The 27,681-nt window shown below is 45.6% G+C and overlaps 1 protein-coding gene across 1 annotated transcript; it reads left to right on the top strand.

Annotated features, from left to right (window-relative positions):
* LOC120844402 lies at window positions 1–27,313 on the top strand. The gene is made up of 5 exons (XM_040216193.1): window positions 1–108; window positions 11,111–11,268; window positions 13,295–13,386; window positions 23,260–23,337; window positions 27,180–27,313. Exons 1-5 carry the CDS (start codon window positions 1–3, stop codon window positions 27,311–27,313), a joined length of 570 nt encoding a protein of 189 aa, XP_040072127.1.
* Window positions 27,314–27,681: the final 368 nt, after the last annotated feature.

The raw sequence follows: 27,681 nt of genomic DNA, 5'->3' as shown, positions 1-27,681 counted from the left end.
ATGTTGGCGACAGGCTGGAAAATAACTCCGCTGTTTGTCGGATTTTGCATGGTATTAATTTGCAAGGCCGGTGATTCTTCTCCCAGTGGGACATACGATTTATCTAAGGTGTGTATTGTCCAGTGTTTATCGATGAAAACAAATTAACAGATGATTATTGATGTTTATTTATTTTTAAACGCCGGCGTATTTCGGTGAGAGTAACTGAGGTTCATTATTTTGAAGAAGCTCAATGGGCACGTCAAATGTTGATCTTTTTTTTTTTATACGCAGCATTAACTTTAGTTTTAGGATCGGCAAAAATCCGCACCGCTTCAATCTGTTTCTTAGTTCAGTTTTTGTTATCGAAACTTGAGTAAAGCCGTACGGAATCTGCGTTTTAATGGGGAAGGGGCAGGATTTCGAGAGCATCTTCTACGCTAGAACTACCATTATGGTAGTTCTAGCGAACCGAAGACAGGGTGACATCAAACCGAACCCGTAGCCCCGGAAACCCATCCCCAGAGCCGTATATAGGGAGAGTTTGGTCAATGGGAGGCGCGGGCAGAGCCAGGGCGTGCACCAGAGTCCGGACGCAGAAAGTGGGCTTGGCATGCTCTCTTGGCCAACCAGAAGCCGAAAAGATTCCCCTAGCGGTGGTAGCGAGAAACAAATTTGGTCGTTTTAATAAGCGAAAAAAGTTAAATGTAGTAACCCTTCGTGGCTGAAAATGGGGTTCACGTGATGTTTCCATCATGATCATGCAGACAGATCTAAGAAACGAATGCGCCACTCAACTCTGTTTGGCTTGCACAGAGTGTGACCGCTCGGAAAGCAGATTCCCGGCGCTCGGCGTACGGATTATGTCGATCGTTCCGCTAGTCGCACCCTTCCACCATCATTTTGGATGAGTGTGATTGAAACATCACGTGTACCATATTTTCAGCCATCGAGAGTTACTCCAATGCAGTTATCAGGTTTGTTTCTCGCGACCACCGCCAGGGTATTATTTCCGGCCTCTGGTTGGTCACATTCGAATTTCTGAAGACGCCCTGTAACACGCCCAGCCCGCTTTCGGCCAATGGCGCCTCCTCATTTGTCTCCTATACTTCCCAACGAATGGCCAAACTCTCTGCCCATCCCCAGGCAAAGAGGCGCGTTCTGCAAGGTTCCTGCAGGGCCCTGGACCGCACTCATGTTGACAGTGTCTTCCAAGAACTACAGCGACCTCTGAATAGGCACTGCAAGACTGCAGGATCCACGAGATAACACGCTTGACGAACCTCTGCGAGAGAGGAGTTTCGAAGAAAATAGTAGTCACTAAGGCGGAACCATTCAACGACTGGTGTTTTTCGCTTTTAATCAGGGCAGAAATATTCAAGCACCGGTGTGTTCCGGTTTTAACCGATTTTGTATTTTCGTCACCGGCAGATGTTTATCGGTGTTTTTCGCCTAAAACCGGAAAATGCGGAGCCTAGATATATCTGCGGTAAGGTTATGTTTACTGTTTTAGTTCATTCTAATTTGTTACACTTAAATGCCGACCAACAAGCAGAAAGAAGGAAACTCTCCCTCAATTTACTCTTTTCGTTCGAGAGCGAGGGAGATCCTGTTTCTTTCTGCGGTGAGCCCATCCCCAGGCAGAGATCATCCGCAGGCGGAGACCAACACCTCTTAAAAACTAGGGCCGTAGCGCACCGAGTCGTGACGTCACAGCGGCCGGAGAAGGGAGGCCACGTCGAGAAGAGGCGCCCACTCTGGTTCTCTTTACCCTGGCTGCGTCGTCTGCTTCCTCAGGTCACGTGGTTTGTTAGTACGCGTTTATCCGACAGTAACATACGTTTTAGAAGCGCAGTCTTGTATTATTTATTATATATATATTATAAACGTAATATACAACGCGTTACCAAGGTTGAAAGTACCAAATTTATATTTATGATTATCCCCGTAACCGCGGGACCACTGCAGTCCCGCAGTTCTCTAGACTTTTCGAATGAACGGGCTCGGTGCAACATTTTCTTCCCTCATACGGGCTCCGATTTTGGTAAATTTACGTTGTGAGTGAGCTGCTGACTGACTGAAAAGGAACGCTGAGAGATTTCAGAAGGGAAGGGAACCGGAAAAAAAATCCAGTCATCGCCGCAGGGAGCGCACACGAGCAAGAGATGGGTCGACAACGTTAAGCCTTCGTCCCGCACTGGTGCCACTGCTCTCGTGTGCGGTTCTTTCGACCCTTCTTCACGTCGTTTTATTGTCGTCACCGCAGTCTCGGGTAGATTTTTTGTTTTGTTTGTGCGTTCGTTTGATATACTATGGCATTTACGCGGATTCACGGAACAAGTCCTGCTACGGTGTAAGTGACATGTGTGGCAACTAGTCAACTATGACACTGGTCGATTATCGATAGACCTCTCTCTCGACGAAGAGAGAGATTTCTTGGAGTTCGTGCTCAAATGTTTTCGTGACGAATATTGCGGGACGTATGGATACGATCGACAGGTGAGAAACAACTTATTTGCTGGCTTCCTTGGTCATGTAAGACGTAAATAGAGTGCTACAGTCTTTTTTTTTTTTTTTTTTTAATCTTGTGATAGAACGGAATCTCGTTCTTCGTCGTTACCCCTGTGCAGTTGCGTTGAGATTTGTAAATATGCGTGGTAATATTCTAGTTTTCACTGGAAAGTGAATAACAATTGTGTGTGATTATTGAAAGTGCGTTGTTTGTGCTGATGTGTTTATTTATACTAATGTTATTTTATTCCCTTTACCGCGTTTATACTATAATCTTGACTGTAATAATGTAATAGTATTATTGTATACAAAATAAGTTATATTTTATTCTGACGCAGCTCGAGCCCATAGGGAGAATATTAGTTGATTGTAAATAATCAGTTTAGTACCCCTGCGACACGGAAAAGTTAATATATTTTCATTAAATGATATGGGATTTAATCAGATCGCCGTCTTGAGTGATTATACGAGCGTCACAACCTAGTTTGTCGACCTCATATGTCATTCTATTGAAATTACATTAATTTTTCCACGTGGCCGGGGTATACTGCAAGAATTAAGTGACTGCACGCGATAACATCGCTTACATGATCGCAAAGGAAACTTGTCTAGCCGTGTCCGCGTTGACTACGCCTACCTGATTTTTAACTGCGATCTGTTTTGCTGTGTCCAATCACTGCGTGTCTGGCCATTTTGTCGAAGTATTTCTATATAAAATATGCATTTCTACAGCAATAATTGCGTGACTCAATGTTTTTTTACTTAAAACAATCACATTTTTCTATAGACGTCTTATACGCATACCTCGTGCCATTTTGTATCGATTATTTAGCGGTGTAATATTTTGCCCGTGTAATCAAATGTTTTATAGCCCCGTTAATACGTGCACGTTTCATTTTAGCTAATAAGACACGCGTATGTGATTAAAAGCACGTTACGACGGTCGATCTACGCGTGTTGCCTTCGCTTCGACGCGCGCCCCCGATGGCCTTCCTTTGCGACGTCACGAGAAGAGCACTACGGCCTTGTCTTCTAAGAGGTGTTGCGGAGACCCGCTCCTGTGGGGAAAGGAGGAGAGAAGACGGTGAGAAGGAAGTGAGAGAAGGAAACTGGGAACCGGTTTTCTGCCCGGCAGAAGGTGATTCTAATTAAAGGCAGTATACCATTTTTAACTACCCAAATTGAACATATTTCTGGAATACTCAGGCCTTACTACTATCGGCATGCTCTTCGTTATCTCTGATTTCAAAATAGCTATTGTGAAAGCGGATGATTAAGGTGATGCAAAAACCACCGTTGAAATTTCCCGCGTTTTCCAGGGTGACGCAATATCACATAGAACACAAGGCCCTGCGCGTTTCCTCCTCTAAACGTCCCATCGCCTGCTTCAGTGGTCATGCTCGAAATGAGCTTCCATTAATAGGCTGCTAAGACAATACCACCTAGAAGACAAGGCCTGCGCGTTTCTTCCTCCAAACGTCTCATCACCTGCTTCAGTGGTCATGCTCAAAATGAGCTCCCATTAATAGGCTGCTAAAGCAATACCACCTAAAAGACAAGGCTTGCGCATTTCCTACTCTAAACGTTCCATCGCCTGCTTCAGTGGTCATGCTCAAAATGAGCTCCCGTTAATAGGCTGCTAAGGCAATACCACCTAAAAGACAAGACCTGCACGTTTCCTCCTCTAAACGTCCCATCCCCTGCTTCTGTGGTCATGCTCAAACTGAGCTTTCATAATAGGCTACTAAGGCAATACCACTTAGAAGATAAGACCTGCACGTTTCCTCCTCCAAACGTCCCCTCGCCTGCTTCGGTGGTCATGCTCAAAATGAGCTCCCATTAATAGGCTGCTAAGGCAATACCACATAGAAGACAAGGCCTGCACGTTTCCTCCTCTAAACGTCCCATCCCCTGCTTCTGTGGTCATGCTCAAACTGAGCTTTCATAATAGGCTACTAAGGCAATACCACTTAGAAGACAAGACCTGCCCGTTTCCTCCTCCAAACGTCCCCTCGCCTGCTTCGGTGGTCATGCTCAAAATGAGCTCACATTAATAGGCTGCTAAGGCAATACCACATAGGAGACAAGACCTGCACGTTTCCTCCTCTAAACGTCCCATCCCCTGCTTCTGTGGTCATGCTCAAACTGAGCTTTCATAATAGGCTACTAAGGCAATACCACTTAGAAGACAAGACCTGCACGTTTCCTCCTCCAAACGTCCCCTCGCCTGCTTCGGTGGTCATGCTCAAAATGAGCTCCCATTAATAGGCTGCTAAGGCAACACCACATAGAAGACAAGGCCTGCGCGTTTCGTCCTCTAAACGTCTCATCGGCTGCTTCAGTGGTCATGCTCAAAATGAGCTCCCATTAATAGGCTGCTAAGGCAGTACCACATAAAAGACAAGGCCTGCGCGTTTCCTCCTCCAAACGTCCCCTCGCCTGCTTCGGTGGTCATGCTCAAAATGAGCTCCCATTAATAGTCTGCTAAGGCAATACCACATAAAAGACAAGGCCTGCGCGTTTCCTCCCCTAAACGTCTCATCGGCTGCTTGAGTGGTCATTCTCAAAATGAGCTCCAATTAATAGGCTGCTAAGGCAGTGCAACCTAGAAGACAAGTCCTGCGCGTTTCCTCCTCCAAACGTCTCAGCGCCTGCTTCAGTGGTCATGCTAAAAATGAGCTTTTATAATAGGCTGCTAAGACAATACTACTCAGAATACAAGGCCTGCAAGTTTCCTCCTCCAAACGCCCCCTCGCCTGCTTCTGTGGTCATGCTCAAAATGAGCTCCCATTAATAGGCTGCTAAGGCAATGCCACATAGAAGACAAGGCCTGCGCGTTTCGTCCTCTAAACGTCTCATCGGCTGCTTCAGTGGTCATGCTCAAAATGAGCTCCCATTAATAGGCTGCTAAGGCAGTACCACATAAAAGACAAGGCCTGCACGTTTCCTCCTCTAAACGTCCCATCGGCTGCTTCAGTGGTCATGCTCAAAATGAGCTCCCATTAATAGGCTGCTAAGGCAATACCACATAGAAGACAAGGCCCGCACGTTTCTACCTCTAAACGTCCCCTCGCCTGCTTCGGTGGTCATGCTCAAAATGAGCTCCTATTAATAGGCTGCTAAGGCAATACCACATAGAAGACAAGGCCTGCGCGTTTCCTCCTCTAAACGTCTCATCGGCTGCTTCAGTGGTCATGCTAAAAATTAGCTTTCATAATAGGCTGCTAAGACAATACTACTCAGAATACAAGGCCTGCAGGTTTCCTCCTCCAAACGTCCCAGCGCCTGCTTCAGTGGTCATGCTAAAAATGAGCTTTCATAATAGGCTGCTAAGACAATAGTACTCAGAATACAAGGCCTGCGCGTTTCCTCCTCCAAACGTCCCAGCGCCTGCTTCAGTGGTCATGCTCAAAATGAGCTCCCATTAATAGGTTCCTAAGGCAATAAATACCACATAGAAGACAAGGCCTGCGCGTTTCCTCCTCCAAACGTCCCAGCGCCTGCTTCAGTGGTCATGCTCAAAATGAGCTCCCATTAATAGGTTCCTAAGGCAATAAATACCACATAGAAGACAAGGCCTGCGCGTTTCCTCCTCCAAACGTCCCCTCGCCTGCTTCAGTGGTCATGCTCAAAATGAGCTCCCATTAATAGGCTGCTAAGGCAATACCACATAGAAGACAAAGCCTGCACGTTTCCTCCTCTAAACGTCCCATCCCCTGCTTCAATGGTCATGCTCAAAATGAGCTCCCATTAATAGGCTGCTAAGGCAATACCACATAGAAGACAAGGCCTGCACGTTTCCTCCTCTAAACGTCCCATCCCCTGCTTCAGTGGTCATGCTCAAAATGAGCTCCCATTAATAGGTTGCTAAGGCAATACCATATATACTTCGTTTCAGTTTCGGTCCGAGCGTGGCCGATGTTATGAGCCGAAGGGCCAATCAAACAGCAAAAGAGGCACAGCGTCATGGCGTGCTTTCTGCAGTTGATAAAACCAGCCGGTATTCGCCGCCTCTCTGTACGCGCTCCTCCGCCGGCTAGTCCTATCAAACGCAGAGAGCACGCCATGACGCTGTGCTTTTTGCGCTGTTTGATTGGCCCTTCGGCTCATAACATCGGCCGCCCTCAGACCAAAGCTGGAATGAAGTATAGAAGACAAAACCTGCACGTTTCCTCCTCTGAACGTCCCATCGCCTGCTTGAGTGGTCATTCTCAAAATGAGCTCCCATTAATAGGCTGCTAAGGTAATACCACATAGAAGACAAGGCCTGCGCGTTTTCTCCTCTAAACGTCTCATCGGCTGCTTGAGTGGTCATTCTCAAAATGAGCTCCAATTAATAGGCTGCTAAGGCAGTACAACCTAGAAGACAAGGCCTGCGCGTTTCCTCCTCCAAACGTCCCAGCGCCTGCTTCGGTGGTCATGCTCAAAATGAGCTCCCTGCTGCTAAGGCAATACCACATAGAAGATAAGGCCTACGCGTTTCCTCATCTAAACGTCTCATCGGCTGCTTCAGTGGTCATGCTCAAAATGAGCTCCCATTAAAGCGCTACTCCACCGATTTTTTCATTGTCTCCGATTTGCTTGAAATTTTGCTAAACTAACCAACAAACATCGCGAAAATAGTATCCCAAATATTAGGTCAAAATATTGTTTTTTCGCGAAGTTATTGAATTTACAGTTTTGGTCCTCACCGTGTTTTTCAAGCTCGAAGTCTCTACTGGCAACAATGAAAAAGTGACGTCAGTGGAAGGCAGGGGTTCACTCTTTGGGCTGTAGATTTCGTTTTAAACTGATTCGAAGCAGTTTCATGGTGTCAAATGAATGCTTGGGAAGCTCGCTGCAGTACCCGCGCTCCAGCACGGAACAAATGATTGGCATATTCTATTTTTTGGCTGCTTGCTCGACTGGCAAGCCTGCCTGCCACTGACGTCACGGCCCTGAAAAGCGCGCGTATATTTGAATGTTGGTTTTTGCATCATTTTCATTTGCCGATTTCGCAATAACTATTATGAATTTCGCGATTCTAAATAGCATACCGGAGAGAGTAAAGGCCGGGGAGTCCGAAAATATAGTTAGTTGAGGTAGCTCAAAAAATCGGTGGAGTACCCCTTTAATAGGCTGCTAAGGCAATACCACATAGAAGACAAGGCCTGCACGTTTCCTCCTCTAAACGTCTCATCGGGTGCTTGAGTGGTCATGCTCAAAATGAGCTCCCATTAATAGGCTGCTAAGGCAATACCACATAGAAGACAAGGCCTGCACGTTTCCTCCTCCAAATGTCCCCTTGCCTGCTTCGGTGGTCATGCTCAAAATCAGCTCCCATTAATAGGCTGCTATGGCAATACCACATAGAAGACAAGGCCTGCGCGTTTCCTCCTCTAAACTTCTCATCGGCTGCTTCAGTGGTCATGCTCAAAATGAGCTCCCATTAATAGGCTGCTAAGACAATACCACATAGAAGACAAGGCCTGCACGTTTCCTCCTCCAAACGTCCCCTCGCCTGCTTCGGTGGTCATGCTCGAAATGAGCTCCCATTAATAGGCTGCTAAGGCAATACCACATAGAACACAAGGCCTGCACGTTTCCTCCTCCAAACGTCCCCTCGCCTGCTTCGGTGGTCATGCTCAAAATGAGCTCTCATTAATAGGCTGCTAAGGCAATACCACATAGAACACAAGGCCTGCACGTTTCCTCCTCCAAACGTCCCCTCGCCTGCTTCGGTGGTCATGCTCAAAATGAGCTCCCATTAATAGGCTGCTAAGGCAATACCACATATAACACAAGGCCTGCACGTTTCCTCCTCCAAACGTCCCCTCGCCTGCTTCGGTGGTCATGCTCAAAATGAGCTCCCATTAATAGGCTGCTAAGGTAATACCACATAGAACACAAGGCCTGCACGTTTCCTCCTTCAAACGTCCCCTCGCCTGCTTCGGTGGTCATGCTCAAAATGATCTCCCATTAATAGGCTGCTAAGGCAATACCACATAGAACACAAGGCCTGCACGTTTCCTCCTCCAAACGTCCCCTCGCCTGCTTCGGTGGTCATGCTCAAAATGAGCTCCCATTAATAGGCTGCTAAGGTAATACCACATAGAAGACAAGGCCGGCGCGTTTCCTCCCCTAAACGTCTCATCGGCTGCTTCGGTGGTCATGCTCAAAATGAGCTCCCATTAATAGGCTGCTAAGGTAATACCACATAGAACACAAGGCCTGCACGTTTCCTCCTCCAAACGTCTCATCGGCTGCTTCGGTGGTCATGCTCAAAATGAGCTCCCATTAATAGGCTGCTAAGGCAATACCACATAGAACACAAGGCCTGCACGTTTCCTCCTCCAAACGTCCCCTCGCCTGCTTCGGTGGTCATGCTCAAAATGAGCTCCCATTAATAGGCTGCTAAGGTAATACCATATAGAAGACAAGGCCGGCGCGTTTCCTCCTCTAAACTTCTCATCGGCTGCTTCAGTGGTCATGCTCAAAATGAGCTCCCATTAATAGGCTGCTAAGGTAATAAATACCACATAGAAGACAAGGCCGGCGCGTTTCCTCCCCTAGACGTCTCATCGGCTGCTTGAGTGGTCATTCTCAAAATGAGCTCCCATTAATAGGCTGCTAAGGCAATACCACATAGAACACAAGGCCTGCACGTTTCCTCCTCCAAACGTCCCCTCGCCTGCTTCGGTGGTCATGCTCAAAATGAGCTCCCATTAATAGGCTGCTAAGGTAATACCATATAGAAGACAAGGCCGGCGCGTTTCCTCCTCTAAACTTCTCATCGGCTGCTTCAGTGGTCATGCTCAAAATGAGCTCCCATTAATAGGCTGCTAAGGTAATAAATACCACATAGAAGACAAGGCCGGCGCGTTTCCTCCCCTAGACGTCTCATCGGCTGCTTGAGTGGTCATTCTCGAAATGAGCTCCCATTAATAGGCTGCTAAGGCAATACCACATAGAAGACAAGGCCTGCACGTTTTCTCCTCTAAACGTCTCATCGGCTGCTTCAGTGATCATGCTCAAAACGAGCTCCCATTAATAGGCTGCTAAGGCAATACCACATAGAACACAAGGCCTGCGCGTTTCCTCCTCTAAACTTCTCATCGGGTGCTTCAGTAGTCATGCTCAAAATGAGCTCCCATTAATAGGCTGCTAAGGCAAAAACCACATAGAAGACAAGGCCTGCACGTTTCCTCCTCCAAACGTCCCCTCGCCTGCTTCGGTGGTCATGCTCAAAATGAGCTCCCTGCTGCTAAGGCAATACCACATAGAAGACAAGGCCTGCGCGTTTTCTCCTCTAAACGTCTCATCGGCTGCTTCAGTGGTCATGCTCAAAACGAGCTCCCATTAATAGGCTGCTAAGGCAATACCACATAGAACACAAGGCCTGCACGTTTCCTCCTCCAAACGTCCCCTCGCCTGCTTCGGTGGTCATGCTCAAAATGAGCTCCCATTAATAGGCTGCTGCATAGAAGACAAGGCCTGCGCGTTTCCTCCTCTAAACTTCTCATCGGCTGCTTCAGTGGTCATGCTCAAAATGAGCTCCCATTAATAGGCTGCTAAGGCAATACCACATAGAAGACAAGGCCTGCACGTTTCCTCCTCCGAATGTCCCCTCGCCTGCTTCGGTGGTCATGCTCAAAATGAGCTTCCATTAATAGGCTGCTAAGGCAAAAACCACATAGAAGACAAGGCCTGCACGTTTCCTCCTCCAAACGTCCCCTCGCCTGCTTCGGTGGTCATGCTCAAAATGAGCTCCCTGCTGCTAAGGCAATACCACATAGAAGACAAGGCCTGCGCGTTTCCTCCTCTAAACTTCTCATCGGCTGCTTCAGTGGTCATGCTCAAAACGAGCTCCCATTAATAGGCTGCTAAGGCAATACCACATAGAACACAAGGCCTGCACGTTTCCTCCTCCAAACGTCCCCTCGCCTGCTTCGGTGGTCATGCTCAAAATGAGCTCCCATTAATAGGCTGCTGCATAGAAGACAAGGCCTGCGCGTTTCCTCCTCTAAACTTCTCATCGGCTGCTTCAGTGGTCATGCTCAAAATGAGCTCCCATTAATAGGCTGCTAAGGCTCCCATTAATAGGCTGCTAAGGCAGCCACATAGAAGACAAGGCCTGCACGTTTCCTTCTCCAAACGTCCCAGCGCCTGCTTCAGGGGTCATGCTAAAAATTAGCTTTCATAATAGGCTGCTAAGACAATACTACTCAAACTGTCAGGGCGACTGGGACAAAAGGTGAAACCGTAAGGTGCTTGTCCAGGTAGGGACAAGACGAGGCGGCAGTCGAACCCAGGAATGATCCCTGTGCTCTCAACGCCGTTTTTTTTATTTTTTTTTTTTTTTATTAAGACAAAGCATTGAAGATACACGTTTTGAAACGTAATCTGAGGTGCCGTAAAACGTTTAATGGCCGAAAAATTAACCCGCTCAAAGAATGTACTCTCGAGCTTTATTTTTGTTCTCTTGATTGAGAAAAAAAAAACAAAAAAAAACACACACAAGGACATTCTTTTTTTTTTATTTTTTTTTTTTTATAAAGTCAAAACATAGTCACGAAACCACTTTTAATCCTGCCAATTATGTGCTTTGATAAGATCAGTAAATTTTTGTTTCTTTTCACAGCTTTTACAACGTGCCACAAGCTATTTCCTCTACGAAGGTACATTTACGGAAGATAAAATCCTACCAAAAAACCCTCTACCTATATGCGGAAGATGGTTCATAGTAACTATTGATCTATACGCGAAGAGGCTGTATGAACCTAGCGAAGAAGCGCATGCGTGAGTTTCTCAAAATCATTACCTCTTTTAACTAGATGCGATTAAATATGGGATAAAAATATCAGCACTATATGTTTGCGTTGCAAACCATTTTAGACGGAGGTTGGCAATATACGCATGGCCACCCTACGTCTCATTACCACCTACCCTTTTTCACACAAAACTGCCACACACAGGGTGGTGTGTCCATTATTATCTAGATTATTCTATTAGAATAATCTAGACCATAAGAAAAAAAAAAAAACTAGCTTCAATTTGATGACAAAAACCGGGGGGCACAAAATCTGTTGAGCACGCACAAAGTGTGTGATATTTATGATAGCGCTGGAGAAAGTTCAAACCGTCGGTCATTAGGAATGAGCCTGTGCGGTGTCTGTGCGTGATGGGGAGTGGGGTTGACGTAAGCGCGGTGCTATAGAGCAACCAAACACTTCATAGTGTATGGTAGCTCCACACACTCTGCGTCCCCCGGGGTTTCGCAGCGTGATCAAGCTAGTGTACACCCGCCGGTAATACAAAGGTGAACGCCTTACATGGTTTCTTGTCTGTTTTACGGCTCCCTAAAGCTGTATTAACTCTCAGCGTCTCAAATGGTACGTGGCTTGGGGGTCTAAACTTTGCGTTCTAGCCCTCTTCTGGAACAGAGCTTGTTTCAAAACTTGCAGGAGCGTCAAAAACAACAAGAGGGCTGTTCACCTCCATATCGCTCTCGGGTGTACATGTTTGTCTATATATAAACCTACTGTCAGCTGTCTCCACGCCCCCGCCATGCTTAACTAAAGAAAAAGAACTCTGCTTATCTTAATTAGCATAGTATCTGGCTGGGAATCAATAGGTCCCAAGTTCAACCGCAATTTGAAGTTCTCTTGCACTTTTTCTTTTTTAATAATGGCCTTTTTGGGCGTATCTGCTTTGTATAACTTAAACCTGTATGTAACGATCGAGCCCCGTAGCAGTTTTTCCTAGAAAATAACTGGTGTAAGACAGTAAGACACTGTGTTCAAACTTTATCTTGCAGAATTTGTTATTCGAACAAATCAATAGCTTCATGCTTAAGATAACTTTGATAGGGTTTCACTCATAATGAGCCCTTCGCTTTGCCAATCAACTGCCGTGACCGCCGAGCATCGAAGTGGGTAGTGCAGTGGGAAGAGAGAACAACTTTGCTTTGCCAGCACTTTTGTACATATGTTGTTTTTTTTTTAAGTAAAATAAAGACATTATTAATAATTCTTTCACAATAAAAGTGGTTCCGCAATGAGCCGGGTTTTCTTTTTCAAGCCGCGGCGCTACCGATTGTTCTCTGGGTGATTTTAGATAAGATGCAACTGCAGTGACTGGTCGAAATATACAATTCACTTGATATTTTTTAATGTCATTGGCTATTTTATTGCGTATACTTTCGCCTATAAAGTAAATCTCGGGAAACAAAAGAAAATTGTAGATCATAAAGGGCTGAACAGGTGCATTTACGCGCACTGCTGGTGTGACCGCGTTTGGTAATAAATAACTTCAGTAATAATATAAGGAGTCCACTAATTTATTTAAAAAAATTTATATGTAAGTGTAAGTTGCCCTAAATAATATTGTTTGTTAATTGCGTTACGTGTTTTTAACCAAACCTGTCAAACATGGCACCTTTATCGATGGTTTGCGAACATTGCAGACCTTTAGTTATAGGATAGTCAATCACACCCGTGACATGTTCATAGCATATTTTCCTGACATGCAGCTATAAATTTGTTCACGAGACAAGTTGAGTAAATGGAGACTAACAGGTAATTTATTTCAGAGGCCCTAGCAATCTACATATTTATTTTTGCTATTTGCGTAATGTCTCATATGCTCTAAATGCAGTTGTTGCTTCGTTGTGGGCGTTCTTCGCTGTGTTGCCTGTTTCCGGGAAACTCTAACTTAAACATACAAAGCCAAGTTTGATATCTCAATAAAACAAAAAAGGTGCTCTCCTTCTATGCTACAATATTCAGTTCATTGTAACACTCGTCTTTTTTTATTATTATTATAGGGTCGAGAAAAAGGTTAAACTAGTACTTGAAGAAACGCCAGGATCTTCTGTGAAAAGCTCGATGAAAGTTAATCATTATGATGGACCCCAAAGTAAGCCATGGCATGTTCTACCATAGGCTGATAAGTTTAGGTGTAGATAACAAACGACTACAATGGGCACCTGAAAACACAAACATATCTATATATATATATGGTGTCCCAGATGGCTTGCATTAAACTTTACAAAAAAGACGCAGCGCTCTGCGTGAGTGAACCCACCTGTATGTTGTTACGAAGCGTTTTGGGAAACTGCACAATATTGTTAGTGCGCTTAGTTATTTAGTTACTTAGCTATTTTTAAATTACTTGTTTAATAACCGGACTGTGCATTGGAAAGTTGTAGAGCTCATTGAGAAACACCCAATTAAGGTGTTTCCTTTATGATACACTTTGCGCGTTTCTTTTTATTAACCTAAAAAAAAGCCCACGAAATATATATAAAAAAAAAAAAAAAAGATACACGTGACAACGCGCCCGTGCGTAGCGCTTGCAGCGCTCTCAGACGTGTTCTGAAGGAACGAAGTCCACCTTATCGCTGGCGCGCTTTCCGAGACAGAGCTTCGTGTTGGGGTTAAGCGGGAAACACATGTACGACGAAACCTTCCGATCCGACGTGCGGACTGCCGGAACGACCTTGGGGGTGAGAGGGTTTTCGTAGCATCGGAGAGCGTTGAAAACCCTCGCCACCGACCGTCGTATTGCGCGGTCGGACGTCGGATCGGACGGTATCGTCGTACATCTGTTTCGCGCTTAAAGCGCCGTTCACACTCTTGCAACCGAGTACGACCGAGAGAGACCAGACCGGTTTTTAAGCCTTTTGCAACTTCTTAGGACCAGCTCCGCTGCAGTGCATCCGGTCCTAAGAGATCGCAAGAGGCTTAAAAACCGGTCTGGTCTCTCTCGGTCGTACTCGGTTGCAAGAGTGTGAACGGGCCTTTAGTCCCCGTAGATAAGCGCGAGCACCTCCTGCCGCAAAGCCCTGTCTCGGGCAGAGCGCCAGCGATAAGGCAGACTTCGTTCCTTTAGAACACGTCTGAGAGCGCTGCAAACGCGACGCGCCGGCGCGTTGTCACGTGTATTTTTTTTTTTTAAATGTTCCGTGGACTTTCTTTTTAGGCTAATAAAAAGAAGCGCGCAATGTGTATCATGCAGGAAACGAGTTAATTGAGTGCTTCTCAATGGCGCTCTACAACCTTCCAATTCCACACCTCGGCTCTTCAACGAATAATTAAAAAAAATAGCTAATTAGTCTTAATTCTCTAAATAACTGGGCGCACTAAAACAATTTTGCGTTTCCCAAAACTATTCCTAACAGCACAGAGTTTCTTTCACCCTCGCAGAGCGTTCCGTTTGTTCGTAAAATGTGGTGCTAGTTATGTGGGACACCATGTATGTAGGGGCGGATCCAGAACTCCATTTTGGGGGGAGGGGGGGGGGGGCGGAAAATTTGTAAGAATACTATTCTCCTTTTTTTTTTTTTTGCACCGGGGGTCCATTAGTGGCAAATTGCCCTCCGAGAAGGGGGGAGGGGGGGGGGGGTCGAATTTGTTTTGGGGGGGGGGGGGGGGGGGGCGGCCGCCCCCGTCGGCCCCCCGCCCCTCCCTTGGATCCGCCACTGCCTGTATGTACATAAACCGGGTTTTCTTTTTTTTTTTTTTACTTAAAAGTTTTGTTACACTTGTGCGGTTGGTGCAATTGAGTTATACGGCCAGGGGGACATAGTATTGGGGGCTAATCGTAACGACCAGTTGGCTAATTAAGTAAAATTTGTTAATTACTTTTTAGTTAATGAAAATAGACATATGGTTCCAATTAGAAACTTGCTGAACGTCATCAAAAACCACTAAATCAGTCATTTTTAGAAAGACTTTGAGCGCGTGAAAAGCGTAGTAGTGCACTAAAGTTACCACTCGTGGAGCGCCTTACTGCAATCGCAAGAGCGGTTTCAGTAATGCGCCCGCGCGATTTTTCCGTCTCTTATCTAGCCCTGCCTTGTACCTGCTCTACAAGTGGTAACTTTAGTACACTACTACGCTTCTCACGCGCTCAAAGTCTTTCTGAAAAGTACTGGTTTAGTGGTCTTCGATGACGCTGAGCAAGTATCTAATTGGAACCATATGTCTATTTTCATTATTTACAAAGTTAATTAAAGAATTTTTATTAATTAGCCGACTCATCATTACGATTAGTCCCCTATACTATGTCCCCCTGGCCGTATTACTCACGTGCACAAACCTCATAAGTGTAACTTTCACGGCTTTTTTTACACAAATCTGTTAAGGAAAAAAAAAACACCCTGTATATATTTTAACCGTTTTTCTTTTAAACGGTAAAAAAGTTAGGTGCTTTACAATAAACTCTGTAGCTGTCAAAAATTGCCTCAAATTTTCTGATCAAAACATAGTTATACAGTAAATTTAGTATTGCCTTGTGCACTATAACATGTTGAATTGTAGGTTTTTACTTAAATGTGAAAATAAATTGGAAGCTAATAAAACACTAACTGCGGCATAATATGAGTGGTCATTGCACATTGTAACAATCTAGTAACTATGTGCACGAGCATCTATGTGACGTGGTACCTATTGAGAACTACGACTGTTACTGGACATGCTGGTCGTGTCTCTCATTCGCGTCTGATATATGGCGCAGTCGATATCGAACGCCGAAGGTTCTCAAGGAACCTACTCCCGTGTGTTATGGAAGATGGACAGTCTGAAACCACCGCCAAAACTACGTCTCACGGGGAACCTAGAAGGAAACTGGAGGAGATTCAGACAGCAGAGTTGCTGCATCCACAAGCAGCAAGAAAAAAACTGAGGAAGAGCGAGACAGAGATTCCTCGCGCCAGGACAGTCAACAGCTTGGAACGACAGAGTCGCGACCTCTTCGAACCGAACAATCACTGCGAGAGCAGCTGAACGCTACACTGCAGTATCTCGGCAGGGACTCCATCGGATAGGGGGGATCGGTGGTTGAGTGCACTCTAAGAAAAAATGGAGGAAAAAAGTAGCAACGGCGCGTCTACTGACGCGCCCCAAGCGGACACGAGAAGAAGGGAAGAACGAGACGTTTTTCTCCTTCTCCAGGCAGACGGGAGAAAGCTTTCGCCCTCCCGACTCATCTTCTTTCGGTTTCGTTTTTCGAGCACGTCGCGCACGTTGTTTTATAAATTAATGTCGAGTTGATTAAAATTCAGTGGCAGCGAAGGCCGCCTGTAATTCAGTCTTCTAGTCCAAACGTGCAGAACATTTCGGTTGCATTGACGTTTTTACCACTAATTTTATCAAACGAGCAAACGAAGCCGCTAGAAACAGCGAAGTTCCGGAGCAGTGCCAGCAGCGTCACGTACACTGGGGGATGGCCGTCTCCGGAATGCGGGGATTGCGGGACTCGCGCGGCGCGGAACTACAGTAGCGAAACCACGCGGAACTGTGTCGACGTTTTCGACGTTATGGAAACCGCAAGAACTGCGTCCAAGACAGGCAGGTTTTGCTGCCGGCTGCCTGTGTGCCTTCCGTCCCGTGTTCGGTTCTGTTTTCCGATGCCGAGTGCAACCGGCGTTCAACGTGGTTCTGTATTTGTGCGTGTCAGCAACATAGCTGCAACATCGTGATGGCAGTGTTGTGGGTTGTAAACAGAAGACTGGAGTTATCGCCGATGTGACCGTGTGTTCGCGTATCAATGGTGCAACAACAAGATGAGATGACGTAAACTGTCAGGCATTGCATGATGCCGTTGGTCGGGCCGTGATCTGAGGGGGCGGGGTGTCGCAGGTTGACATTCCGCTTTACATTAAAAAGTTTAATACCACTTGAGGGATTACGTGCAATCGATCAACGTGCGGATGGTCATGTTGGAACGCTGGTCGGAACTGTAGAAGCTCCTATCGCTGTCGTACAGTGGCCAATGTGACTGTGGGAATTGTCTCGACCTATAGGGAGGCTCAAGTGTCTCGACCCCGAGAGCGATTGCGCTCTGGGGCAAGGACTGAACAGTACGAAATTGTGACGGAAAGGACGTATATTTACAGTATGGAATTTCGGCATTAAAAAAACAATAGTAGGTAAAATCGAAAAAAAAAAAAAAAAAAAAAAAGCTACCCTTTATATTGCTGTTTAAATATACTACGGTTCCTGGAGAAACTGCCCTCCAAGTGGCGCGCTGGGATGGGCGCTAGAAGTTTTCGGGCTCGCCACGGCGTAGCTCCGTACACTTAACACCTGCCGCAAGTCGCGGCTTTGACTGCATTCAAGTTGATCGAAAAGCGATTTCTTAGCCCGTGAAGTATCACTTCCAGCTGAGTGAATATCCGCTCTACAGAGATTAATTCAAGACGGCAATTGCAGCTTTGCGCGAACATCACAAATAGAAAAACCAATAGAAATACAGGCTACGGCGTGCCGTGTGGGGAAACAAACTCATGGCTTCGAACCGCATTGGAGCGGCTTGATTTATTGGCTTTCAAATAATTACGGCATGATCAAGCGTTTACTTTTTAATAAGAGATTAATCCCCTGAGCCATTCAAAATACTCTCAGAGGTATGAGATTGCTAAGAAAAAATTAACATGCTGCGAATATTTTTTATTGCTTAGGGAGTCACCGAAAAGTTCTGTGCGTTCAAAACTACCAGTATAAAAGACGGAAACGCAGAGCACGGGTGTAGTGTTCGGGTTATTGTAGTGTTCCGTTGTGTCGACCTTTGTGTGTGCCGTGTATGTGCTCCATGTATGTTCACCTGATGCTTGTAATGTGTGTATACCGTGTATAGTAGAGGATCCCCGAGCGCAGTAGTGGCCTAAGAAGAGCAAATTCTTTTTTTGTGGAACATGAATTGGGCGGTACCTAGCGCCACCTAGCCTAGCTACTTGCAATTACTCTGCTTGACCCCGCCATCTGGTGGCTAGCGATTTTACTTTTCACGCCACGGCGATAAAAAGCGGCTTCGAGCTTGTTCTTTCGAGAGCGGCTTTTGGTTTCGCGGATTGAGTTTGCCCTTCTCTGGGATATGCGGAAGGAATTGTGACTTGAGGAACACCAAAGGTAAGACGCAAAGTGCGCGAAGTAACTGGGTATCGGCTGTCTCCGTTTAACATCGCAGTGCTGTCGACGAGAGAGTAACTGCTTTCGAAACGCAAGTTTCTGTACCTGTGGGGGGAAATCTGGCTTCGGAAATAAACACAGTTTGCGGAAAGCTCGTGTTACGCTTTTATTTGCTGCTGCTCTCGTCCCGTACAAGAGACGTAGCGTCCTCGTCAAGCCTTATTGGGCTCGATTTGCTCGATTCGGGGCCGCCATATTGAGATGCAAGCGACGGGGGAACTTTGCTCCCTTGCTTCAGGGACGAACGTTTCTCCCTTTCTAAAGGAACATAGGTTACAAGACCGTTCCTCCCCTAAGGGAGGGCTATCCATACCCTTTTTTCTAAGAGTGTGGGCTAAAGCGCACACCCAGCTCGACGCGCGTGGAGCGAAAGCTCGCGCTGCAGAACCCAGGGATCCTGGGTTCGAGTGGGCCCTGCCCGTTTCGATCTGGATGAGCATCGTACCGGCGTGCGGTCGTGTATCGCTACTGCGTGGTGCACGTTAAAGACCTCAGGCTAGCGGTTGTACTGCACTGGCTAAATTGCTCATCTACAGCGTGTGACTCGTCGCAACTTTAATGGCAGACCAACACGCTGTATAAATATCCCCACAACCCCAATTATTATTACTCCATCGGATGACTTTGACATCTTGCATGCAAGCGTCTGCTCACGAAAGAGCCACCAATATCAAGAAGCGGCACCGCAGACTTTCAAGGTATGAAGGGCTCTCCTAACCTAAAATAAATATATCATATCATATATATTGCATCCGTGGTCCGAGGCTCCGGATCGCGTTCAGCCGTCAGGCTAATAAGGTGGACACCGGAACCCAGGCGAACCTGATTTCGTATTCGCTTTACCAGAAACTCTTTCGAACGAACAAGCTTCGCCCAATGCGCACGACATTACGAAACTACGACGGAAGCGTTATAAAACAGCTGGAAAAAAAATCGGAAAAGATTTTGTTGCGAAACATTGGCGCCAAACTCTGGGGCTACAATCATCGGAGGCCTTCGGACTGGTTACGCGCGTGGGAGGAGTGGAAACTGAGAACAACTACGTACCCCAAGAATTCGCAAGCGTCCTCTCAGGTATACTGGTTGCGTGGGCCGCCGCTACCACATGGTCCTTCAAGAAAATGATCAACCGAGCGTGCAGCCGGTCAAGTGTGTACCTCTAGCCTTACGCGAACCTCTAAAGGACAAACCTCAAAGGATGGTAAAACACGGCATCAGATTGGGTAAGTCTGTTGGTTATAAGAAAGAAAAGAAAGAAGGAACTTTAAGGGTATGCCTAAACCCTCGACGCGCTAATGCACAGTTGAAAAGAGAACATTATCAATTGCGTCGAAAGAAGGATATTGAGGACGAGCTAGCAGGAGCTCAATTTTTCACAACATTAGATGTGAAGGTAGGGCTACACAAAATTCCCTTGAATGAGGATACGTAAAATGTATTTACGTTCGGAACACCATTTGGAAGGTACACATTTCTAAGACTACTCTTTTGCATTGCATCCGCACAGGAGGGTATCGAGCCTAATCCGAGCCTTATCAGCAGTCTAACTTTTATGACCGCACGTGAAGACAAAACAGCAGTCCTGCGCCAGCTGGGAGCAATAAACTATTTTGGTAAATATGTATACCCAGCCTAACTCAGAAAGCAACAACTTAAGAAGCTTGAAAATACCATATGTACTTTTCAAATGGCTGCCACTTCATCAAAAAAATGAAAGACGTTTACAATCCCCTGTAACGCCGAATTAATGCGCAGCTCTTGAGGAGGAGGGGAATTAAGGTACGGAGAGGAGGGTATGCCCCTCCTCCTTATGAGAAAGTCAATGCAGTCATTCTGCCAGGGTTGAACAAATCTTCATTAATAGCGCAACATCCGTCAACTGTGTTGAGGTCAATACCATTTGAAACCAATCTGAGCTCTTTGCGACGCCTAAAAAATACTGCCCAGGCCACAGTTTCCTCCAGAAGAACACAGGGATTTCCACCAAAAACCACTTTCGCCAGTAACAACTAAAAACAAAATATCTAACCTTGAGTCGCATGTATTGGCGTGGAGCGGTCTACCGCTAAACGTACGGCTTCATGCGTATTCGCATCGAAAAAAGAATTGAAAGTGTCCTCAGAGATGGAAAGCATGACGGCCTAGTCCTTTGTCCATGTTGGGTGACCGGAAGTCACAAAACAATAAAGTTTCCGTATCGCACTTAGCGGCAGAGCGTTTATGCCCTGGGAATGCTGAGAAACCGAAACTCAAAATACTTGACGCTGCCAAGATGGCCGCGTGCACAGTGCTGCCAGACCACCAGGCAGTTTCGCATATTGTCTACTGCATACTCGTCAAGGGTTTTAACAGAAGTCGAATCGCGCTATTCTCAAATAAAAAAAAAAAAGAGGCATTGGGAATAGTAGTTGGCTGTGAAAAATTCCGCCAGTTTGTCTATCGTATGAAAATAACGATCGAAACTGGTCGCCAGCCACTCTTAGCTCTCTGTAAGAAATCCATAGGCGAGATGCCACCAAATTTCAGAGATTTGTTATTCGTGTTCTAAAATACAATTTTACAGTGCAGTTCTCTTCAGGCAAGAAACTGTTAGTGGCTAACATGCTGTCAGGAGCACCCGTCAATAAAGGGTCGAAAAACGCCACTGCTGACGTCGCGGTTCATGCAACCAGTGTTCTGTGTGACTTAGTGTTAGCAGCGACTCTGACGAGGTTGTCCGAGGAAACCGCAAAATATACACTATTGCAACAGATAATTAAGGTAATTACCAAGAACCTGCCTGTCGAAAAAGTTTTCAAGTCATTTGAGTCGGATCTAACAGTAATAGAAGGAATTGTCTTCAAAGGAAATATAGTGGTATAGTACCACAAAGGCTTGCGTGTAGAAATGCTAACACGTTTGCATGACAGACATCAAGGAATGACAAAATGTAAAGCTAAAGTACACAAACTTATATTTTGGCCTGGGCTAACTTGCTCGACTTGCCAACGCCAAGGTGCTCAACTTGCCAAGATGCTCAACTTGCCAAGATGCTCAACTTGCCAACGCTATGCTTACGCACGAGAGCGTGAACCTTTAATGATGCGAGAAAACCTAGAACTTCAACAGAGTCGTGTGGAAACTTTATTTGAGTTTGCAGGAAAGTCGTATTCATAGGAAAGTAAGCATTTGATGCTTACTCCAATTATCATGAAGTTGTAAAATGAGAAGACCTGACAGCCACGAAGTTTATTGAGAAACTTAAAGTTATATTCGCAAGATACAGCATACCGATGGTAGTCGCTTCTGACAATTGTCCGAAGTTCTCTTCACACAAATTCAAAGCATTTGCGTCCTTCTATGACTTCGAACACAAAACCTCCAGGTCCAGATTCCCACGTTCAAATGGTCTAGCTGAAAATTATGTTCAAATTGTGTTCAATAGCATCAAGGAGAATGCAGGGATTGGTGTTCCACGTGCATGCCATACGCGCATGCCTTTCCCATATTAAACATTCGAAGTGAATAACCAAAATAAAGCGTTGACGAACGCGCGTGCAAGATGCCATTTGTTTTAGGTATCTGCTTAAGAAAAGTTATTACTGCTGACGCCAGCTATTCAGCTCTTTACCAGCTGAATAGACATATAGCAATGTCTATTCAGCTGCTAAAGAGAAGTGGCTAGGGCCCCTTCTATATGATGGATCGACACCTCTTGAGAATGGTCGCTCGCCGAGCGAACTATTTATGAATAGAAATTTAAGATGCGGGTTGCCCAACTTCTCTTGTATGGAAAAACACGTTATAAAGAAACATAAATTTAAGATGCGGATTGTCCAACTTCTCTTGTATGGAAAAAATCACGTTATAAAGAAACATAAACAGCTAAGCAGCGGAACTCCTCTGAGTGAACATCACCATGGTGACATTGTAAGGATCAAGAATGCTGGAACTTGGGAGCCAAAAGCAAAGGTTGCACCGCGTTCTTTTGAAGTCTTACCTGAAAACAATCCTATATTTCGTAGGAACAGGCAGCATCCCCGACGGACACAAGAGACGTTCCAACTAGATACTGACGCCACGGACAGCGAAACGGAAGACTTTCTCGATTCGAACACGGAGCAACGCACATTTTGCCAGCCCGACACCGCCAGTACAGCACCTGGAGGCTGGAGTTGCTAGTACCACATCCGGCTCCAAGATGCCCTACTAAAAAGAATTTCAAGACAACGCAGACCGCAAACCAAACTGGTGTACGACGAAAATTGAACAGAGTGTCTAATCTTTGTCTCGACGTGTGTAGTGCATGTTTTCTTTAAAACCGTTTTGGTTGTGTTTTATAATTAGTTTCTTATATATCAGTTGTTGTTTTTTTTCTTTCTCAAGAACGGAAGACGTACCATGTAGAAGTCTGGCAACCATGTGTACGTGTATCTATAGTGACGTGGCACCGATAAAGATCGTGTCTGCCCTTCGTGTCTGATACAGTTATGCGCACCTTAAATTGTTAATTTTTACATGCCCCACACTTCAGTTTCTATTTTTAGTTCCTTAATGTGTACCACGGGTTTATTTTAGGGGGGTCACATCAAACGACTTTACTGTACAATGCTTCTTTCGTTTCTTTGACCCGTGAAAGATCATCTCTCGGCTCGAGCTTTTAGCTTTTGCAGGTGGTACGCTGTCAGCATGACGTGTTGCTTGGATTTTGTTAGTGATTGCGTATGCCGGCATAAATTGCATTGAAAAGCGGTACCTCGCTAATTACGATGAGACACCTCAATTAGTCTTCTTTCTGCGCTCATCAATTATCGTCATGTGCTGATGCTATCGTTTCTAGAGGGACAAACGATAGTGACCATGGATTTGAAGTACACGGACTACAAAACCTGCGCTTTGTTGTACTACATGGGCTCAGGTAAATCAATGCACTTTACTATGATACTCAGTGTCTGAATAGAATGTTTCAACATAACACATTATTTTATGTTTTAACATTACAGGTTTTGACATAATTAATATTTAAAAAAAAAGTCTGCGTATTGTGGTGCTTCGCTGGGGATTACGTCGAAATGCGAAAGCATTCCGACGTTTCTTCTGTGAAGACACCGCTACGTCGATTAAATTGAAACCAACCTCGTTCACTAACTCGGCTCTCGGTCGTAGCAGAACTAGACCACCTTGCTTCTTTGTCCCCAGCCTAACGCTATCGTCTCTGTTCCGGCGCCTCATTGGCACAACGAACCTCAGTGGGCCACCGCTTCTGTTCAGACTCCTTCTTTCTCTTGCAAGCATTGTGAAAAACCAGAGCGATACCAGCAAGAATATTACTTCATTCATAGACCCCCTTCGAAACTGTGCAGTTTAGTTGCCGTGAAACCCCTGCACAATTGCAGACACGAGCGCGAGCTCCTTGCAGTTGCGTTCAATCACTGATCTCTCATGGAGATCAGTGCGTTCAATGGGCAATGTGCAAAATAGCAACGCCCCTAGCAGTTCAGGTCCACTCTGGTAGCAAAATCTTTCAACGGGGAGTTTTGGTTTCGCCGGGTTGTGCATCTGTTGTCTGCTATCGTCTACGCACCGCGATTACTCACGTCATCGTGGATTGCTCTACACTTACGTGCGATGCACTAAGTACCCTTTTCTTCTCGTCGCTACAGATCAGACACAGCGAATAACGAAACAATTACGATTTCGCTGGCGCGGGGAGCGAGCGAAAACGCCGCAACGGCGAAGTTTAACGCAGATCGACGTAAGCCGATCGCCGTGCCATCACACTGCGTGCATTTGTCTGTAACATGGAGAACAGCAACTGAGACTAGTGCTCCAGCTTTATAACACGCTTGTTCCCGTGGTCAATTTTTCACAGCGACGTAGCAAGAGGTGCATGTTTGCGCTTGAACGCATTGTCGTACAGCGAGTTTCGTCGTGTATCGCATTAGCCTGATTAAAAATAGCGATCGGCGAAGCATGCATGTTTTAAAACTGGAGTACTATAGTCTCAGTGTCTGTTCCCGAGGTTGCAAACAAATGCACGCAGTAAGCTGGCGCGCCATTCGGCGTACGCTTTCACTTGACATCGCCGTTGGAATGCTTTCGCTCAGTCCCAGTGCCCGCAAAATCGCAATTGTTTCGTTATCCGCTGTGCTGCGTCTCATGTGTAGCGCGTAAGTGTGGAGCAATCCACGACGACATGAGCTCCGCCATGGAGCGGAGACGACAGAAGACGACAGATTAACAACCTGGCGTAACCGAAACATAAACTTTACGTCAACAGCTCCTACTCCAAGGGTGGACCTGAACCGCTAATGGCGCTGCTATTTTGCACATTGCGCAATGACGATCCCCTGTGCAGCAGGATTCAAAGTCGAAGACTCGCTTGCGCACTCTTTGGTGTCGGTGGGCGATAACAATGTAATTGCATTTCACAACCATCGCTTTACAAGTTACCCCCTTGACGACTGGTTGAGCGTCGGGCTCACAAGCTTGGGATCCTGAGTTCGATTTTTCTTTTGGGCACTCGCATATCGACAAATCGGCTCGCCATCTCGGCTCTGTGCGTGCCCATCAACGTACGCTGGTTCGCCCATTCATACCGAACGTCTTTCACGTGCCCGTAAAACAGGGGCATTTTTTTAAATGAGATGAGTTCACTTTATTTTTCAACGAACATAGAAATTTTTATATCATATTGTCATTTAAACCTCGCAGCTCATAATAACCGAAATAATCACACTTCTTATCGTCGTTTCTTTTTCAGGTAATGGCCATAAAAATAGAGTAAATGATTGCAAATGCACATTTATACGGATATTGATTCCTTTTCGGAGCTACTTTCCGTTTTAAGAAGGGCAAATCTGGGAACCGTTAAAATGTTTTAAAAATGCATTTTCTGAGATCGGTATTAGCCCCGAGAAGTTCGCGTGGCGCCCCCTTATGGCGAACCGGGGTGACGTCACGGCGAGGAGAGAATTTTTCTCCGACTCTCCCCGCTCGCCCTGTGGAGGCTGTGACGACGCTACTTGTCGGCGCGCTCGTTTCTATTTAATTTTTTGGGGCGTGGTTTTTGTACGAAGTGTAAATGTTTATATGTGCCTTTATTCAGGTATGGCCTGTAGCTACAGGCGGACCTTCAACCAACATTTTAAGCATGGTTGACAGGGCAGGCAACGCACGAATCACAGCTGGTATATGAAAATAAAAAAATATGGCCACAATTGCAGAAGCATCACTATAGATTTACGTCTCGCGCAATAAATGTTGATGATGGTCTGAATGAATTGGCAGGTTATGTATACTATTTCTTTTGTATCTCTGTTTTTAAACAAGATAGCAAAAGCAGAAAAGCTGCATGCTGCTCGCTTCGGCTAAATACAGTCTGGGCCATGGGGAGAGAATCACAAGTAAGACAACCCAAATGCATTGCTCGCATTTGACCTTTGCTGGATTCGGATAATATTTCAATGCACTACACGGGTGGTATCTGTGGACTTGTTTATATCAACCCTCAAGTAATGTATAACAAACGTAAGCTAAGGTGTCTAGCTCGTTATTAGTCCCTTAAGCCTTAAATTTAGATTTTACTTAAATCGAATTGTCCTGAAGCTAAAATCCCAGAAGCTTTTCTCACGCAGACTGTCACTCTTCGCAGGTTCCACATTCTCTGCTACTAGCGCTGCATCTACCACTGGACAGACGTTCGAATGCTTGCTTTTACTCCTTTTTTGCTCTGTTGTCAGAGAGTCCAGCTCAAGGGAGTTTGAAGGCTGAGGAAGTTTTTGGGGACCTGTAGCAGTCTCTTTTAATTCGAAGTGACAATTCAGACTAAACCGTGTATTTTTTAATACCCAAGGCTGGAATAAAGAATGTCAGGAAAAAGTATAAACATTCCATATTACAGCACTATTGCTGTGCATATTTTGGGCAGTTCAATACATATCATACAGGCACCTGGGGGCAATTCGGCCGTTTTTGCTGCTACCATACAAACTAATTTTCAGTAATTGTGCATCTTCTAAGAAATATTCCTGCATACGTGTATAAACTATATAATCAATTCACGAAGAAGCTACAGTTATGTAAAACAGCCCTGTTCCACGAGCACTTCCAAGATCATCAGACGCAGGGCCTTTAAAACATCTGCGAACCAGCGCATGCAGAGTGGAAGCACAGAGTCGGGGTCGCGAGCTAATTTGCCGAACACCCAAAGGCCCATGATATAAATGCCACTTCAAATGCCTTGAAAGCGGGATGTAATATCGTCCTAAATCATGAACAGGCAAGGAACAGAATTCCAGCGTCTGAAACACTTGCGCCACCGCTTCACCGACCCCTCGCAAGATTGCCTTCTGTCGTGTGAACGGGCGGGAAGGTTCATCGGCGGAATTGCCTCCTCCGATAGCTTTCGGGATTTGTAACCCAATTTTAAAGGTAAAAAGGACGAGCAGGCTTATAAAATGTACGAAAGCACGTCAATATCGGCCTAACTCAACGTCTTGTACACCGGGTAAACGAAGTCCAGCTCCTCGAAGAGCTTGCGGCACACACCGCCAGACCAGGAAACCGGTGGAAAGCGAGCCAATGCGAGATCGCGGAGCGGAGTACTCCCCCTGACGTCACGGTACACCTCACCCAATCAGGGCCCGGCGACCGCAGCGACGCTTGTGTTCGCTCTCGGGGCTAATATGCAAGGCATATACCGATCTCAGTCAGCTGCCTGTCATGCCCTTATTTAAAATATTTTTTTATTTATTTCAGGTGACTATGAAGTATGGAACTATGCACTGAATCTCAAAAATAATACAGAATGCCATAAACAACTCGCCGCACTACCCGGAAAAACTTTGACCGTATACTACAGGGACTGGTGCTCAGCTGGTCCTCAAGGCTAAATTGAAATCTAAAATACTACACAACGCATCTTCCGGTGCCTTTTCTGAGATTAGTTTGTCCTGCTTAGACGTGCATGCTTACGCGTCATCTAAAGCAATAAACATAAATTTAATCGCGTTTTTTAGCCGACTGATCACTCCAAACTTCTCTTCTTTCTTCGTTAATTATTTTCAAGTACGCACACACAGGCACACACATACACACAATTTGAGTGATCAATGTACATGTAGTGACATTATGAAAAAAAAAGTTGGATCTGACAAAAAACGTTTTTTTTTTTTTTTTTCATACTACGCAGATTGTGCGAAAACTTAGTGTAGCCTTAATTCACATATTAACGCTCGACGCTTGTGGAGATCTGGCTGCC

Source organism: Ixodes scapularis, unplaced genomic scaffold (assembly GCF_016920785.2).
Source record: "Ixodes scapularis isolate PalLabHiFi unplaced genomic scaffold, ASM1692078v2 PGA_scaffold11__112_contigs__length_91849675, whole genome shotgun sequence".
Taxonomy (NCBI): domain Eukaryota; kingdom Metazoa; phylum Arthropoda; class Arachnida; order Ixodida; family Ixodidae; genus Ixodes; species Ixodes scapularis.
The sequence above is the reverse complement of the archived record's forward strand: the minus strand, read 5'-3'. Positions and strand labels throughout refer to the sequence as shown.

What these genes read in the sequence shown, in the direction of transcription:
- LOC120844402 (XM_040216193.1), top strand. Translation starts at nt 1, where the DNA reads ATGTTGGCGACAGGCTGGAAAATAACTCCGCTGTTTGTCGGATTTTGC. An exon ending in CCTAGCGAAGAAGCGCATGC is followed by an intron (nt 11,269 to 13,294) that starts GTGAGTTTCTCA and finishes TTATTATTATAG; the next exon opens with GGTCGAGAAAAAGGTTAAAC. An exon ending in GTTGTACTACATGGGCTCAG is followed by an intron (nt 23,338 to 27,179) that starts GTAAATCAATGC and finishes TATTTATTTCAG; the next exon opens with GTGACTATGAAGTATGGAAC.